The sequence below is a fragment of the Barbatula barbatula genome (assembly GCF_947034865.1).
Source record: "Barbatula barbatula genome assembly, chromosome: 4".
NCBI classification, from domain to species: Eukaryota; Metazoa; Chordata; class Actinopteri; order Cypriniformes; family Nemacheilidae; genus Barbatula; species Barbatula barbatula.
The window spans coordinates 200,357-217,097 of NC_136768.1; the positions used below are offsets into that span (position 1 = coordinate 200,357).

Here is a 16,741-nt window from a genome sequence, read left to right on the forward strand (position 1 = left end):
CACAAAAACAAGAATTGTATCCAACTGTGAAAGCCTGTTAATTTAGCTTTTTGTATATATACGTGGAAGATGAGCTATATGGCCCAGCTTTTGCTTTTGTCGATATATATACATAAAAACAGAAGTGTTTTAGTTTCAGATGAAAGTTGTCTAAAGTGATTAAATCAAACATCTCTATTAGTTCTGGTGTATTCTTAAATATAGAGATATGTATAAATGTGTGGAAAGCATGTGAACAATCTTAACTGATTGAAGATCAATATAAAGGAAAAGAAAGAGGTATTATAATATAAACATATAAAATTAGAATCAATATTTGTCGTCCGTTCTCCGCCGGAGCGCTGTGGTGACGACACTTCCGCTTCCTTTCGTCTGTCAGACAGCAAACATGGCGGCCTCCATGGCCAAAATAGGAGCGGTTCGTGTACTGTCGAGCATAATTCACGGACGCTCGTTATCGGTACGTTAAAATCGCACATTTGTCTTTTGTTCTGTTAACATCTGTTTGTACTGTTTTATTAATCTGACTGTGTAAATGTTTTACTCTTGTATTATGCTGACTCTGTTCATGTGTGATGTTCTGTATTGCAGGTCGATGTTCGGCATCACTCACGGTCAGTGTCACATAAACACATTCAACTGTCTGAGACCACTTCTGTACATCATGTGTTTTCTTCTAATGTGTACACAGAAGATATTACGGCAGACATTTGGTCATATGTGAAGAGAGGTTAAGAAATACTGCAAAAATATTTATCATTACTCTGTCACAGCGTCAATACTTTCTGTATTACGCTACTCATTTCAGGGATCTTAGATACCTTACCATAATATCACATAATATTTTCAAATTGCTCTTGGACATTAATCTGTATGCCTGAAGCATTGAGCTAATAAGATGTTCTTCATGTGTCTGCAGGTGTTCTGTCAATGTGTGTCCTGCATCTTTCATGCACACAGGTCCAGTCTCAGCATCATCTCTCCCCACCGCTGTAAGTTAGACATCTTTTTATCATTAATCAAATGAGTTTATTACTGTGAGCTGTTATTGTTGTCCTGGTTCTTTTCAATGCAGGTCACTGTCACAGATGAAGCGGACACACTCTATCAGAAGCTGTCAGTGTTGGTCAAAGGTCATGATAGATCAGTGCTGGACAGCTATGAGTTTTTTGCCACATTGGCTGCTCAGGAGCTCGGTCTTGCTCTAGAGAAAGTGTGAGTCTATTTCACCCTTAAGAAATCAGTTTTAATCGAAGCAAAAAAGAAAAGTTCCAGATATTAGATGAGGACAGCTGATGGCATACTCGTATTGAAGTGTGTTATTTGCTTTTTAACAGATTTGAACCACCTAAGCGTATAGATAAGTTAACACTGCTAAAGTCGATTCACATCTTTAAGAAACACAGAGTGCAGTATGAGATGAGGACACATTACAGGTGCATTGAGGTGAGATATCGGCTCTTCATATATTTTCACATCCTTAGACATTTTAGCCAAGTTTTTCAGATGTTTATTATACTTGTTTTTAGAGTTTGCACTCACATAAAAATATTTTTCCTTATACTTGAGACAATTCACTATGAATATTTCCATGTTATTACCCTGCATGAAAATCACCATTTGACATAATGCTTCACTGTACCGATGACATTATTTACATATTTGTCACCTTCAGATTTCTAGAATAACTGGGTCAACTGCACAGGCTTATCTGGAGTATATTGAGCGTAATATACCCGAGGGCGTTGCTATAGAGATCACTAAGGTAAATCGTATTATAAACCCTTTGTTACAGTAACACAGCTTATTAAAATGAACCTAAGGTGTGATTTTCAAACCAATGTTTGTTTATCTCTACAGACTGCCATTGAGAAGATCCCAGAACACATCCAGAAACCACTGTGGGAAGACAACAAACTGGAGCCGTCTAGTCCATGAGGGTCATATGAGGAGACGTCGGTCCTGAACATGAACCTGCAGCATTTCAAAGAAATCAGAACCCTCCCAAGAGGAACCTGATCTGATCTTAGACCAGTGCTGTGTATAAGAATAAAAGGCCTCCAGTTACAATGTGTGTCACAAATAAATTGTTTATTCCACTAACATATACGTTAAAGACACAGAATGGGTTTTGTTCTTTTTATTGAATGTCATAAGCATGAATGCATATAATTTCTTTTTATAAAATTTAATATGCAAATGACATCTGCGAGATAACTGCTTATTTTAATGTGAACTATTATTTGAGGATGCAGAATGCTGGGGGTACAGCGCCACATTGTGCTATTAAAACAACATATTTACTCACAAACGTTCTACTATTGCTAAATGCAGCGTTCAGTAGATCAGGCAACAGCACCTATTAGCAGAGATCACACCAGAAGAAATCCACAATGTGTTTAGAAGAAAAAACAGCAAGCCTGTTAAGACCAAAATCTTGCCTTTAATAAACACAAAGAGCGGCTGTCTCTATGAACGAATCAAACAGATGAATGTATCACTTACGTTCTGGCTTCAGCTCATGTATCTGCTCCTATGGTTCTGTCTGCGTCTGCGCAGTCCTGCAGCACCAATAAAATGACTCATTCCTCTGAACTCAAGCAAATGACTGGACAGTCGCTCTCACTTCCACACATTAGATAAAAACAAAATGGCAAAGCATCCACGTATATATGGGAGAACCAGAGCTTGTCATTATACATCTGTAACTACTGGAAGTCAAATGTCATAAATTATGGGCAATATAGTGTAGTGTGGCAGCATTGCATAGGTAGTGAGGGTGATTTTTTTTGTGACTAGCTCTTTCTCTGCGGTCAATGCATAGGTTTGTGTCTTAACGAATGAACCTTCGAAAATGAACTTACACTAAAAAAACAGACTCCCACTTATGTACCCCACACCTGTTTATTTTTATGGCAGTTTAAATCACTGCAGCATTTTGGATTCCTCAGATGGCACACTGGCAGAACCTTCTAGAGAAACTCTCAACTTCCCTCTTCTTTTGTACTTGAGGAACTGAACCATGCACCTCCACACATCTCCTCTATGGTGGGAATACTACAGAAGAAACCATTGACATTCGGTGTAATGATGTTGAAGAACACACAGCTCGTGTTCTTTGTAAACTGCCTCGAGGTTCTGTAACAGGCTTCTCCAGTGTGGCAGTCTGATGAACTCCAAACCACTCACATTTATGCAGTGCGACTGACTAACTGGTAGCTCCTCTCAATCCAATTTAGATAAACACACAGAGAAACTAACCTTGTGAGAGAAAGAGGTGCATCACATCAGCGAGGCGAGCAGACGGGAGCGTCCTGCCTCCTGCATGTCCAGCTGCCCTCCAAAAGGGTGTCTAACCCCTTCAGGAGACAACAAGAGTCAGTCCAGAGAGCACAGCAGAGGAGAAGTGCAGCAGTCATCCATCAGAAGAACACACAGTTGGAGAGAAAGAACTTCACGTGTCTTATGAATGTTTGGTTAAAGACATTATCCTGTCAAACGTTTGGACACACCTACTCATTCCTTTTTTCATTCATATTGTATTTTTCTAACATCATTTCAATACGTGGCATTACTTGACTGTCCTTCTAGAATATAAAACAAACTGTCTTATATTTAAGCATCTTCAAAGTAACGCCGTGTCTAGATCACAGTTCTGCACAAAGTCAATCACTGGTCAATCTTTCACGCTGCTTCCTGAAACACATCCTGAGATGATTTACTGATAGACATATCATGCTGTTTGCTAATCCTTACAGGCCTACTGTACTCCATACATGAAATATATTTCTTGTAAAGAAAGTGATATGTACACTGAAATTATTTCAAGCATTTTAGCATTAGCCTTTCGATTAAATGTTTTTTAACAAAAATCAGTCATGTGTGTCCAAACATTTGATGTGTAGTCTGTTACCGTGAAATGTCAGTGTGATTTATAGCATTGAGAAAATGATCGTATTATTTAAATAATAACAGAACATTTCCAATGAATTTTAAATATTTATTCAAACACCGATCTTGATACTGTAATAAATCAAACCGGATTATTCCTCTTAATCTAATGTTCCATTATAATTATCAAGAGAACAACCCCATTACTGTAATGAGGTTAATTTATTTCATGCACTTGGGGACAGTGTGTGATGTTTGAATCTGAACTTTGATTCAAAAGATAAGATGTTTGGGAAACATTAAAATCACCAGGAGCCTATATTCAGTACATCCTTGGACTTGGTTTGGTCAGTTTTTATTTTTCAGCCCTCCACACAACTTTAAAAGCCTCACTCCACTTTATTTAAAAAAAGATATGCTTAAACTTTCCTTGATAGAAGACTATATACTATAAACATGATGTACATGTGCAGTAATCTTTAGGAATAGTATTAGAAACGTTTAATTCAAATCATCAACATTCATCAGTCATGATTGTTCTCGTGTCAATGATTATAAAATATATCTGTGCTCATGTTAATAGTAAAAATACATACTTTCTTCATCTTCTTCAGAGATGTGCAGTTCATTACATTTTAAGTTTGAATAGACAATAAAAAGAGAGGTCATTTGATTTTAACTTTATTTTGTTTTGTTTTCAAAACTAAGTCAAAAGCTGTTATCTTGTCAATTTACATCCACAAATTCACATGACTTTATCAGTTACAACACGTGAATGTGCCAGAACACGTCAGAACACTTATTTTTACTATTTTAATTCAAATACTGTCAGAACTGGCTTTGAAATAGAAAAGCAAGGAAATATTCATTTCAAGAGGTATAAACTGTAGCGCTACTCTACTGTTATGTAATAAATCCATGTAACTGTGGTTGTAACAGAATGTCATTGAACACAAACAGCAATACTTTCATTTTAAAGTAGAATTCAAGTAGCTGCACATTTATGATATTAAATCGTTAATTTATGAGCACTACACATGCGTAAAAACACATAAGGGTGTGAATGAAGTGTTTGACGGTTAATGTCAGCGGACTGACGTCATTTTAACAAAGGTCCAAGGAGTACAGATATATCAAGAGACATAAATACTGAAGAATGACGGTGGACGTACAGTCACTCGTTTAGGCTTTCTTAACTTAATTCTAAAATGCACTTTCTTCAAATAAAGGAAAAAGATTGTTTAAGGCTCACAGGAATAGCACCACGCACACTGAACGACACTTAGGAGTAATAATCTCAGGAAATACACTTAAAATCAACTAAAATAACATGTTTCTTTCTCTAAATAAGAGCGAGAGCGCTTTTAAATGTTTTGGGGCTTTCTCCTCAGATACAGTAACAGAAAAATGTAGTGTGTTTTTACAGCCTGCGAGTCTGTTTGGACACAAATTTTTCGGTGGCCATTAACGCTACGGATTTTAACTGTTAAAACCTCCGGCCACCAGGGGGCCCCGGCCAGCGCTGGCCCCTGCCTGGAGGCGGGCGGGGCAGAGGAGGGGCCGATCCGTTGTGGTAGCTGCATGAAAGGATAAAATCACACATTTGGATTGGGCTGATGTGCTCAATGAAGGGGCCGAAATCGTAACTGCTAATTTTGCATTGCAGAGTCAGAAATACAGTTTGGTTACAACAGGGTGTCATGCACTAATCTTAGTAGGCCAATAATTGAGTGTACTCTACGCGTTAATGAAGACACCAAGAATGCTACGCCAATACGCAGAAGACATTCTTTAAATGTGCGATGTTGAAAGAAAAGGTCAGAAAAGTGGGCAATTGGTGAGTGTTTTCTTACCCTCTGGGATGGAAAAATCGCGGAGGGCCGGGAGGCATCATGTTCCGCCCCCTCAGGTGTGGGGGGCGCCCTCTGAAACCCGGGTGTCCTGGCGGTGGAGGGGGCGGCGGGCCATGCCTGTGATGATAAATGCCAGACATTCTGACATTAACAATGTAGTGCTGCTCTAGATATTTCATTTCATATCAATACATAAACTGCGTGACATGAGCTCTAGGTACCTGTGCATTGGAGGTGGAGGTCCTCTCATGTGCATTGGTGGCGGTGGTGGAGGAGGGGGCGGACCCAAGTACATTCCCATTGGACCGCCTCTTCGCCCACGCATGTCCGGGTACGGCCGCGTTCTTCCCATGCCCCGCCTACAAAAAGAGATGCATTGTGGGATTTCGTGAGAAAATATTACTCTCTGTCAAACTCAGATTCCTGGAACAAATATAAACAGACAGCCGAAATCAAGAGCATGTCACAAAACCTCATGGGCCCAAATCCATTTGTAAAGCCATCATGGCCTCTGCCCCTCGATTGACCCGGCGGTCTGAACCCTTTCATCATCATTCCACGCCCACCACGACCTCCTCGGCCCATCCATCCACCTCTGCCCCGACCCTTTATTCCACGACCTCTGTGCACAGAAATACATAAGCAGATCTAAATCTCATGGCCAAGATGAGGACACAATGAAAGCAGTGGCTTGATCATGTGACCTACCTGGATTTGCTTTCAGATACAGACTCCTCCTGTGAAGATGCTTCTGTGACCTCCATCACCTCTTTAGTCTCTTCCACCTGCTCAGGTTCAGCTTCCATCTTTAAAACCTTTTAAAGACACACACACACACATAATACAATCATTGTAAACAGACCATTTACATAAAACAACAACTACATGAAACCACACCTGCAGAACTGAATCTAAAGAACAAATCTGGTCACATTTCAGAAAAACTTTAAGATGTTTTGCACAGTAACGGGCACATTCCTGTTATATTAAGAACACTTCTGTTATGACCATGAACTGTTTTTAGTTTAAAGGTACTGTATGTGTGATGTACTGGTTTAATAAATATAGCAATAATATCCTATTATATAAAAGCATTCTCAACAGTCTAGTCAAGTCAGCTTTATTTATATAGTGCTTTTTACAATTTATATTGGTACAAAGCAGCTGTACAAGAAAACATTAAGCAAAACATATAAAGTTATACAAGTATCGCTTAGTGCTCCCTGAACTCTCTGCAAGTTGCTTTGGATAAAGGCGTCTGCTAAATGAGGTGAAAACACAGAAGACAGACAGACACGCACACAAAACCCTCCACACAACACGCACAGACCTGTGCGGACTGCTGAACACCCAGATTCCCCAATCTCATTTCTGACCCCATTAACCACGTCCTAAAAACTTCAACTTTGACCCACATGCTAAAACAGGGATCGGAAAACTTCTATCGTCGGCATCAAATGTCTGAACACTTTCCACCACCCTCCTGCTGTGGAAAGCACACAGACTCAGTGCTGTTAAACCCACACGTGCCAGCACCTCCATCACCAAACACCCGGTCGGTCATAAGCAGGCAGATGATCAGACACGCAGGGATTCCACAGCCTGCTGACCGGCCGAGTATTAATAGAGTTTTCCTGCGATCAGTGTTTAGAGGTCATGGGTTCGATCGCAAGGGATTGCACATAGTCAGAAACAACATCCATAGTACAATGCAATGTAAGTCGCTTTGGATAAAAGCATCTGCCAAATGTATAAATGTGAATGCAGACACAGAAGACATATAAGAGGGGTTTTATCTCAGGACGCTGTTGTTTTATGTCTTTCAAAGCAACATGCTGCGTAGATCTGTGCAGTTTTCCCTTTTGTGTTTTGAAACAGGATGCTGGTGTAGGACGTCTCAAAGACCACTTGGCACACTTATAGTATCCCCTTATACACTATGTATTGTTTTTCTTATGAAAAGTATATAGATTGTAGTGCGTCGCACTGGGAACTTCTTACACAAAACGAAAGTGGCCGCTGTTGCCTAGACGACACAGTGATCCTTAACTGTGACTAAGATCAAAATTCAGCTCTTCCTTGACTTTAAGTATTTATTCACTTACATTTGTTTATTTAGCGAAGCATAATGGATTTTTACTGGAAACCGTAGACCAATACTGGTTTCAGCATACTGTGACTTGGGACGAACTATAAGTTCTATTTCTGAAGACTATTTAGGACGGATAGTGTGCACATTGGGACACAGACTTGTTATGACTGGTCTGTTGACATTTGTTCATCCAGAAGACACTTTTAATAAACTAAAGCATCACATTTTCTATCGGTGACCACATATTATGATATCTTATTATTCAATTAAGATTCTTTTTACCTGAATAATTAAATAACACAGGTATAATGCATATGATGTGTATATAGAGGTCGTGTTATTGATATGTAATAGAAATCTTTTACTCCACTATCAAATAGATAAATCTTTATATTATAGATATAACGTGTATATAACAAGTGTTGTTGTTTTTTCATGCCATGGTTATGTGCTCACTAATAGAAAACAAAACGCGACACATTCGTTTGTGAGATTCACGTTCAGGCGTTTGTCGCCATAAAGACGCAAATGACCGCGCAAAGCTTCATGAGGTGATCGACACCATTAACGGTTCGTCTGTGTGCTTCACACTTACCTTCAGATATCAAGATCTCTTCTAAAGCAACTGAATCATTCCGCGAAACAATCTTATGTTTATAAAATCATACACGACTGTGAAATGGCGGCTCGCGCCACACAACACCTCGAGCGCTGATTCTCTTTGTCAGAGAGCGTCATTGTACCCCGAGGACCCGCCTACACGTAACGCGGACGCGCTGTGATTGGCCGGAGCTCCATTGCGTCATGTTGAACGCTGTGGCTAAAAGGCCGGAAGTGATGCCAAATCTTGACATCAAATTACAATAAATGGCGTTAGCTAACGCCAACACGAACCCTAGACATAACCTTACAATAATAATACAAAAATAGTAATTAACTGTTGTCAGCGTGACAAATGATGCCGTGTTGAAGTGCGCATGCCCAGTGGAGGGAGCTGCCGTGACGTGTGCTCTCTTGGGGTCATCTGTAGAGGTTTGGTTGTGGAAAGGTCAAACTCCTCTTACAGTGGAGATGATGAATCTACAGGACCGGTGGTGCTGGCAACAGGATCCGCGTTTTTAAGAAACGTACGAATTCTTTATTTATTTTGTGCAAAAATTAATCGTTGATTTATAGATTCAGGAAAACACCAAAAGTACGTTAACACAAACATCACGTTTATTCAGCCATTTCATCTTTTAAAATGTTTACGCTAAGAAACTTTATAAGATTAGACACAAAGAAACCAAGAAATATTTACATCTGAAACACAAAATCTGTACAACAGCAGCCGAAACACACTCTCCGTATTTCCCGCTCCACGTGAGTGTCAATAAAAGGCACGTGGATGTTCTCATTGCTGGTCAAGGATGCTGGAGAGTTCTTTGATGTACTGGATGGTGTATTTGAGCGTCTGGATCTTGGTGAGCGGCTGTCCTCTCCTGCTGTAAACCGGCGGCAGGTAATCCCGCAGCTGATGCAGCGCCTCCGCCAGACTGCGCATGCGCAGCTTCTCCCTCTCGCTCGCCTTCATCCTCCTCTTCATGCTCATCTTCACTTTGGGCTTCTGTTGCTCGGAGATGCGAGCGCGTTTGTACGTAGAGCATCCATCGGAACTCGAGCCCATCTCCGGAGACGAGCACATGGATGCAAAGGAGGACTCCGGCGACGACGTGCTGCGCTCCAGCGCGTCTCCAGACGTCCTTTCCTCTCTCCTCCACTCCCAACGGGACAGAATCTTTGCCGTAGCGACGTCGATGTCCACCCAGTCATCGATCTGTGCCATATCCTCTCTTGTCTCGGAGAAAATGTCCCTCTGTGTGTTTCAGCTGTTTTATACCCCAGATCTTTACGAGCGCAAAGTTCAAAGGGGCGCAAGTGGCGAAGCGCGGAGGATGAGCGCGCGTTTGGCACCCGGGTGCGAATAACGCGATGTTGGCGGTAAACGTGTAAGAGAAAAGAAAATAATTAGATTCCCTTTTGTGGGAAATGAGTCTTTAAGTCGACACGACAACAATTAACAGACTGATGCGATCAGACATCAAATCACACACTGAGAGAGAGAGAGAGAGAGAGAGAGAGAACACATATAAAACCAGTGTTCAATGTCGCAGCTTCTGTGCACCACAAACATACTGATTCTTCAAACTTCTGAATTACTGGACAACGGTAGGCTACTCTTTAATCCAATGTAGAATGCTGTTTCAGCTTTGTTTTATAATCTGTTATAAATAAACATGATCAAGTCTTCAGTGGATGTCTGATATTCTGATGACTGAAGATGGATTTGTTAACAAAACCGGTTCTCTAAAAGTGAAAATAGAAAAAGAGTTGTTTTCACTTGTTATAAGCAGGCCCAAAAACTAAACATTTCAACACTATAGGATAAAGTAAGTGAAGAAAAGGTCAAATGACCTATTATATTCTACATTCTAAAACGAAAATGCATGTTTTTTCCAATAAAAAGAGAAGAGATGTTGTTGTTACTGATGATGTAAGATGTATATGAGCTGAAGGACGCAGCTGTCAGATCTTTCATGTCTGGGAAGGTGTGACACCTGTCACTCATGATCAAGGCTCAAGAGGAAGTGCAAGGTGTTTATGTCCTCATTAGGACCACACTGTTACTTTTATCCGTCATGTCCTGAGAAAAGAGGACATTTTACTCTTTACTGCAAACAGTTACAGGTTTCAAACAACTTTTGTTTATTTGTCATGGTTTACAAATGATGTACCAAGATAATTCTGTTATTCTTTCTTACATGGAGTCCAAATGTCTGAAAGCACATTATATATGCGATTTGTATTCCTGTAAATCGATTAAATGCTGATGATCTAAACTTGGATCACTATATTTAGTTTCTTCAAATTGCAATGTCTTTTTGTTTCACTTTGAAAATTTTACATCAGAGAACACGTGTGTTCTAGTGTTTTTCTTATCTGTACAGATGTATCTGTGTTATATTTAGATAGATTTCAAATGCACATCAGGGACTGAATTTTATTTGGGCATAAATTTATCATCAAATTTTGTTATCAAACATGGTCTCATGAAAACTAGAATTTCAACTCCTTCATTTTACTCGAGTGCATCACACTCACTTTGCAAATCTCATTTTGAGTCTTTCAGCGAGAGGTAGAGGACTGTCCACAGAAACATCATCATCTTCATCATCATCCATCTTCACGTGACGCAGGTGAGTGGATCGGATGATGGCGGTATGTTTCTCTGGAGTTTTAGTGTTCACAGCACTCAGCTGGTCATTACTGGATAAATTCTGTGGTCTGGACAGATGGGTTGAGCTGGTTTTGATGGGTCTCTGTGGTTGCGACATGACCTTGACTTTGTGTTTCTGTGATCTGGGTTGATTCTCTGCTTCACTGTCGTCACTGGATGAATCTTGCCGTACACACACGCTGTGTGGTTTTCTCTCGGGTGGGACGCTTGGTTTCAGATGTGAAGAGCTCAGAGGTTTAGCTGTGACAGTGTGTAGATCTGTCAGGTCTGTAGATCTTTTGGTGACATTTGCTTGTGTTTTTGGACACAGAGGATCTTTAGACAGTGCAGATGGCTTTGAATCTGCTTTGAGGCTCTCCGATCCACTGGGCTTTTGTGTCTTCTGCACACCATCTTTCGACACATGACACTTCACAACAGTTTTCGCAACAAGTCGCTCCATCAGAGACCTCTCGACCGCCTGCTGCGGTGACTCTGGATGACCAGAGACCAGAGCAACAGCGAGATCAGTGCCATCTCTTGCTGATCTGAGGTCAGTCTCATTGCTCTGAGACTGCTGGGATGGAGACGCCACGAAGGATGAAGCATCCCAATCTATACTGCTGAGCTGCAGCTGGCCAATCAGAGCAGAGACAGAATTCTGAGCCGGAGAGGTTGGGGAGGCTGGTTTCTGTTGGGTTTGGGTCTCGGGAGGTTTGCGCTGTGTTGGGTTCACGATGACATCACTGGAGGGTTTCTGTACACCAGAGTCTGAATGATCTGAATCAGCAGCCGTTTGCAAAGACATCTGAGCAAAGAGATCAGACATGACGTCATCTCTCGGTTTCTCTTTCTTTGCTTTCGGCTTCTTTTCTGAAACACACAAAAATAGAAAAAGTGCAACGATGAACATTCAAGCCCTCGGCCGTTTATAGCTGAAAGCTAAAATAACACATCAAATCCATTTAGTCTTTAATAAAGTGTTTTTTTTATCTGCAATACAAAGATAATCAACGTTTGTTCTGACGATGACCTTTATAATGAAACGTATGAATTTATGTACTGAACTAGGAACAGTTGTTGTCACTTGTGAGATCGGAGCTCAACTGACAGCGACTTCTGTGTGACACCTCGTGTAATCAAAGCGTCTGCGTGTGGGTGAGCATGTGACAGCACGGGTGTGTGAGGAACACCACTACAGCCTTTGATCCCGTCCTCAAACACGCTCTTCACCTCCACACTATACTCACCTGCTCGCTTCCCCAGACAGACAGACACAGAGGAAGATCGTTTCACCTTCACAGAGACTCAAAGACTTTCTGGTTTTGTAATGTTGTGAGGAATTATGGGAAGGGATGAGCATACTATTTGTTTTCTTCTCTTGAGCTTCAGCTCGCTCTCTGTTGAAGTCCTGGACGATGTGAGGATACGCCCGAGTAAAGAGAGATTCTTCCTCAACGGTCCTCACCTCCCTCTGCTCATCACAGCCCTCAGCAAACACATAATGATCTAACACACAACAAACATCACAACATTTCTCTCATTGGAAAATTGAATTCAAAAAACTTTTCCTGGAGATTTCCATTCAGCTAGCATATTGTGCCATCACATGTCCAATTTAAAGATAAATAGCTCAATTTGAGACTTCTTCCCATTCCAGATTTTATATTTATTTACTCGTGTAACAAATGATCTGTCAACATATTGTGTGTTGAGCAACCACACCAACAAAACACAGTAAAACAAAGTGCCCACTATTCTTATGTTTTACAAATGCTAAGAGCAAATAAAGTCATTTATAGACACTTTACTGGCAGAGTTGTTCTTGAGTGTGGAGTGGGTGTGCTGAGGGGGTTCGGGAGGGTGTCTAGAGGAAGCACTTTTAGCACCTAATGGTGATACATTTGTTCCATCACCTGTGACCCCCAACCCCTCCAGATCTGACCTCACAACAAGACACTAACAAGCTCTGACGGACATCAAGTCACACTTCACATCAACTATTAAAAATATATTACACAATAAAAGTCCTTCATTTTAAAACCACAACAAATCATAAACCATACACTGATGCCAACTACCAAATCCACAACTAGTCAAATAAAAAAATATTTTGAATGAAATATAAATGTGGTGTGAAGTCTTGTGTCACCTGGTTTCTTCCAGATCACTTCAAAGCAGTTGACTCCGTTCCTGACTCGTGCTTTATAGATTCTGTTGGGAAGAGATTTCAACACATGAAGCGAAGCTCAAGATGTTTGACATTGTGAATAGAGTCACACACACTTTATGGGCTGAATGTGAGCGGCCATGTCTCGGTTGTGTTTCTTGTTCATGAGTTCTGTGTAGGTCATGAGCACCAGAACCTTCTCGCTGCTGTAGTGTTTGGGCCAGTCCATCTTCTCCAGAGCAAAGTTCTGTTGAGTTCAACACACACAAGAGAAACCTCAACACCATCATCAGTGTGTGTGTAAGTGTTCTGATTGGTCGTCAGGTCTGAACCTGCATCAGCAGAAGGTTGGGTTTTCTCCTCCGGAAGGGCGGTGCGGGTTTGTCCTTCGTCACCAAGAACTCATCGATGATCTGTAACGTCACCAGAACAACACACCGATGTACTCTGTCCTTACACCACCAAATCCATCCAATAATGCAGCAGACGACTCACCTCTGTGAACGGAAACCGCTCACACGCCAGAGTCTTCCTGAGAACATTACAGAGAGAGAAGCACAGTGTTGAGTTATTCTTCTAATGTCCGTTTCGTTGAAGTTTGTCAGATGTTTTGGAGATGAAACACACTTTCTCATGTTGGCTTCGATGGAGGACGCCTGGCGGGTGTGTTCAGAGCGATGCCATTCACACGGACACCGAGAGTCATAATCCTGAGGAGAACAGAAGCGTTCGCTCTTACAAAACACACAGCCGCTGCGCTCGTGACCCTTAGCAGAGCCTGAAGAGAGAGAATATTGACAGATGATTCTCACAATCATTCAGGCTGAACGAATGAAAAAACACTGACCAGGATGACGACACACCAGACAGTGAGTGACCTTCTTCACCATGACCTCTGACCTTTCAGAGCGGTCTGACCCCCACTCACTGAGCCTGCAACAGAGCATTTATCATTACCATTCACAGATGACATCATCAACAGCCCTCCTAATTCAATCTCCTTCATACTTCTGAAGGAGAGTCTGTCCTTTCAGATTGTGTACAAGTTTCAGCGTTTGTTCTTTTCCAACACCTGGAACTCCCTGAAGAGAAACACAACAGAAGCGTGATGAGTTGATAAGGAGAGCAGGAGAGGACTGTGTGTCTTTCGGGATTTAAGATTTCCGATGCATCACCTTAGGGATATAATCACAGCCCAGGAAGATGGCCAGACCCACGAGAGTCTCTCTGTGTAAGCCAAGCTCTGCTTTAACCCGAGACATCTGATAACAGTCCACCTGAGGATCCTGAGGAGAATACAAATTCATTTACACCTGGTGTGTTTTATCACACGGCTCTCTGGAACACTCACTCGCAATGAGCAGGTACCAACCTTTGTGTTCATGTTGAAGTTTCTGTAAACCGTCTGAGCGCCGTACAGGAAAGCATCTCCATCATTAGTGATGCATCCGTCTACGACGCCCTGCCAGTCCAGGAAGGCGCACATGGCCTCTGCTTCCCCGGCCGCTGTCACCCACGGCACACCCAGACAATCCAACATCTCTGCACACTGAAACAACAGGAGAACATGCAGAAAACCACTGAAGAACGTCAAAGAGAAAAAGATACTTAAGAGGTAAAGCTTCACACCTCTCTCAGAACGGCCTGGAATCGGCCCCTGCCGGTGGACTTGACAGCTGTTGGTTTGGGCTGCACGTTTCCGTATCTCATCTCCGTGCGTTTGCTCATGGTCTCTGCTTTAAGTTTCGGAGCTTCTCCTTCCATCACAAACACCAGCTTCACACCCATCAGCGTGAGAGAAGACACACGGAAAAACAGATTCCTGCACAACGAGAAACATCCAGTTAATCATATAGGCAAGTCCACGTGAACTCTAGTTATTATCTAGTGAATGCATGTTTGTGGTCATCTTTGAACATTAGGTTGTCTACATAATCTGGATCCAACATCAGTTTAAATCTCATTTGAAATCTTTATAATTCACCTTAGATGTGGTTTGGTGACTTTTCCCATCATGCCCTGGACGTGTTGGGCTTCACAGACCCACAGGCTAAGATCCACGGCCAGCATCTTTCCTGCCAGACTGTAGAGAGGAACACACTGCCGGACCGGATCCAGTATAGACCACAGCTCTGACACCCCCATGACCTCAGTGAAATCTGACCAATGAACGTGTAGTATGGTTCATTTCAATACAATATCATTGTGTATTTAGCTTTGTATACTGTGCTAGGCTTTAATGGACTAGTTTTGATGCACTTAAGTATTTTGTTGCCTATGTTGTTATAATTGCTTCCAATGTTTCCTCATCTGTAAGTCGCTTTGGATAAAAGCGTCTGCCAATTGACTAAATGTAAATGTATTTAAATATATATTCAAAGATACTGTATTACTAACATAGGAACACAACATGATGTTCAAAAGGTACTGTAAACGGTTATGAAAGCACTTGCGTTGATACCAGATGCATAGATTTCTTTGTATAGATGTGATCAAAAACATATAATGCATAACAAATACAGACCATTTAAAGCACATGATTAACGTGAATCACATTATACTGTCTGCCATCATAATAATGTCCAAAGGACCACAGCTATAGTTACATCATTACTGTGTTTAATACAATGTTTCAAAGTTTTAGTAACACACTGAGCAGTTTTAGTATTTACAAACACATTATTTATGTTGTTTAAGCAGGTATTTTATCCACTGTGCAGCAGTAACGTTCAACTGAAAATAATGTCAACTCTGTCATCACAGTTTAACACAATCTGCACCGTATGAGTGAGAACAGTAACTTACACGCGTGAACAAACAACAGTCTGAAGCCCAAACTCTTGAAGAATAAAGTATTTAAAATGAATAAAAGCAGATGTTTTGTTTGAATGTTTGAATTCGCGCCTGCCTGGAGGATCTACTGTCACATCAGCGCCTCCAGCGGCCGGGAGAAGAACAAAGACTATAGACAGAAACAAGTCCACGCAGTGCCGCCGTGACTGGAGGACAAAGTGTTTTAGCGCAGCTTGATCTCAAATCTAATAGAAAATGTGATATATCTTTGTAAATAATAATGATTGTAGATGTCATGGAAGTCTCAATTGTTTATCAGATATATGTTATTTAATTGTGATGTTAGAGACATCCGTCATCCCTATTAAAGCAGCTAGGACTTCTGCTCTCATAGGACTAAAACTATCTGCCTGTAGACGTTGCAAATATAGTCGCCGGAGACTTTACTGAAAGGGACTTTGTGCAGAAGAGCAGGTTCGCCGACGGCTCCACAGCCCCACCACGTGTGCTGGAGTGTAAACACTTTAGTGACGCAAACAACATAAAATCCCTTAAAGTGCTACTTTAATCCACAAAAAAATGTATAATGAAAATACGCGATTTGAACGGGGTTTCCCTGATTAGTTTAACAATCTGCTTCAAAATCACGACTCAGGAAGTGACGTGTTCAAATACCCGTATGAACA

The 16,741-nt window shown here is 41.3% G+C and overlaps 4 protein-coding genes across 23 annotated transcripts; 1 reads left to right on the forward strand and 3 right to left on the reverse strand.

The window, feature by feature from the left end:
* Positions 1–349: 349 nt before the first annotated feature.
* Positions 350–2,000, forward strand: mrps10 (mitochondrial ribosomal protein S10). The gene is made up of 7 exons (XM_079455386.1): positions 350–460; positions 592–614; positions 920–992; positions 1,076–1,215; positions 1,338–1,446; positions 1,676–1,765; positions 1,861–2,000. Exons 1-7 carry the CDS (start codon positions 389–391, stop codon positions 1,936–1,938), a joined length of 585 nt encoding a protein of 194 aa, XP_079311512.1. The 5' UTR covers positions 350–388; the 3' UTR covers positions 1,939–2,000.
* Positions 1,230–8,600, reverse strand: LOC306893511 (uncharacterized protein). 19 transcript variants are annotated; one of them, XR_013786573.1, is made up of 9 exons: positions 8,432–8,590; positions 6,453–6,559; positions 6,217–6,366; positions 5,966–6,103; positions 5,745–5,861; positions 3,262–3,359; positions 2,506–2,561; positions 2,309–2,359; positions 1,492–2,037 (listed from the first exon to the last, which is right to left on the reverse strand). XR_013786573.1 is itself a non-coding variant. In XM_079455385.1 (6 exons), the coding sequence occupies exons 2-6, from the start codon at positions 6,548–6,550 to the stop codon at positions 5,378–5,380; spliced, it is 594 nt and encodes a 197-aa protein (XP_079311511.1). In that variant the 5' UTR covers positions 6,551–6,559; positions 8,432–8,600; the 3' UTR covers positions 3,987–5,377. The 19 variants fall into 19 exon arrangements, 2 of the variants coding, with proteins under 2 accessions (XP_079311511.1, XP_079311510.1); XR_013786574.1 differs by having other exon boundaries at positions 2,506–2,625; XR_013786575.1 differs by having other exon boundaries at positions 5,745–5,885.
* A 433-nt stretch (positions 8,601–9,033) lies between these two features.
* gen1 (GEN1 Holliday junction 5' flap endonuclease) lies at positions 9,034–16,724 on the reverse strand. 2 transcript variants are annotated; one of them, XM_079455392.1, is made up of 15 exons: positions 16,068–16,201; positions 15,247–15,421; positions 14,892–15,084; positions 14,635–14,811; positions 14,438–14,548; positions 14,271–14,344; positions 14,110–14,195; positions 13,890–14,040; positions 13,758–13,794; positions 13,595–13,675; positions 13,379–13,509; positions 13,245–13,306; positions 12,458–12,601; positions 10,978–11,965; positions 9,034–10,519 (listed from the first exon to the last, which is right to left on the reverse strand). In XM_079455392.1, exons 2-15 carry the CDS (start codon positions 15,405–15,407, stop codon positions 10,513–10,515), a joined length of 2,403 nt encoding a protein of 800 aa, XP_079311518.1. In that variant the 5' UTR covers positions 15,408–15,421; positions 16,068–16,201; the 3' UTR covers positions 9,034–10,512. The 2 variants fall into 2 exon arrangements, with proteins under 2 accessions (XP_079311518.1, XP_079311519.1); XM_079455393.1 differs by lacking the exon at positions 9,034–10,519 and having other exon boundaries at positions 10,559–11,965; positions 16,068–16,724.
* On the reverse strand, positions 9,230–9,661 carry msgn1 (mesogenin 1; the record flags this gene model as incomplete). Its single annotated transcript, XM_079455394.1, has 1 exon — positions 9,230–9,661. The coding sequence occupies one exon, from the start codon at positions 9,659–9,661 to the stop codon at positions 9,230–9,232; it is 432 nt and encodes a 143-aa protein (XP_079311520.1).
* Positions 16,725–16,741: the final 17 nt, after the last annotated feature.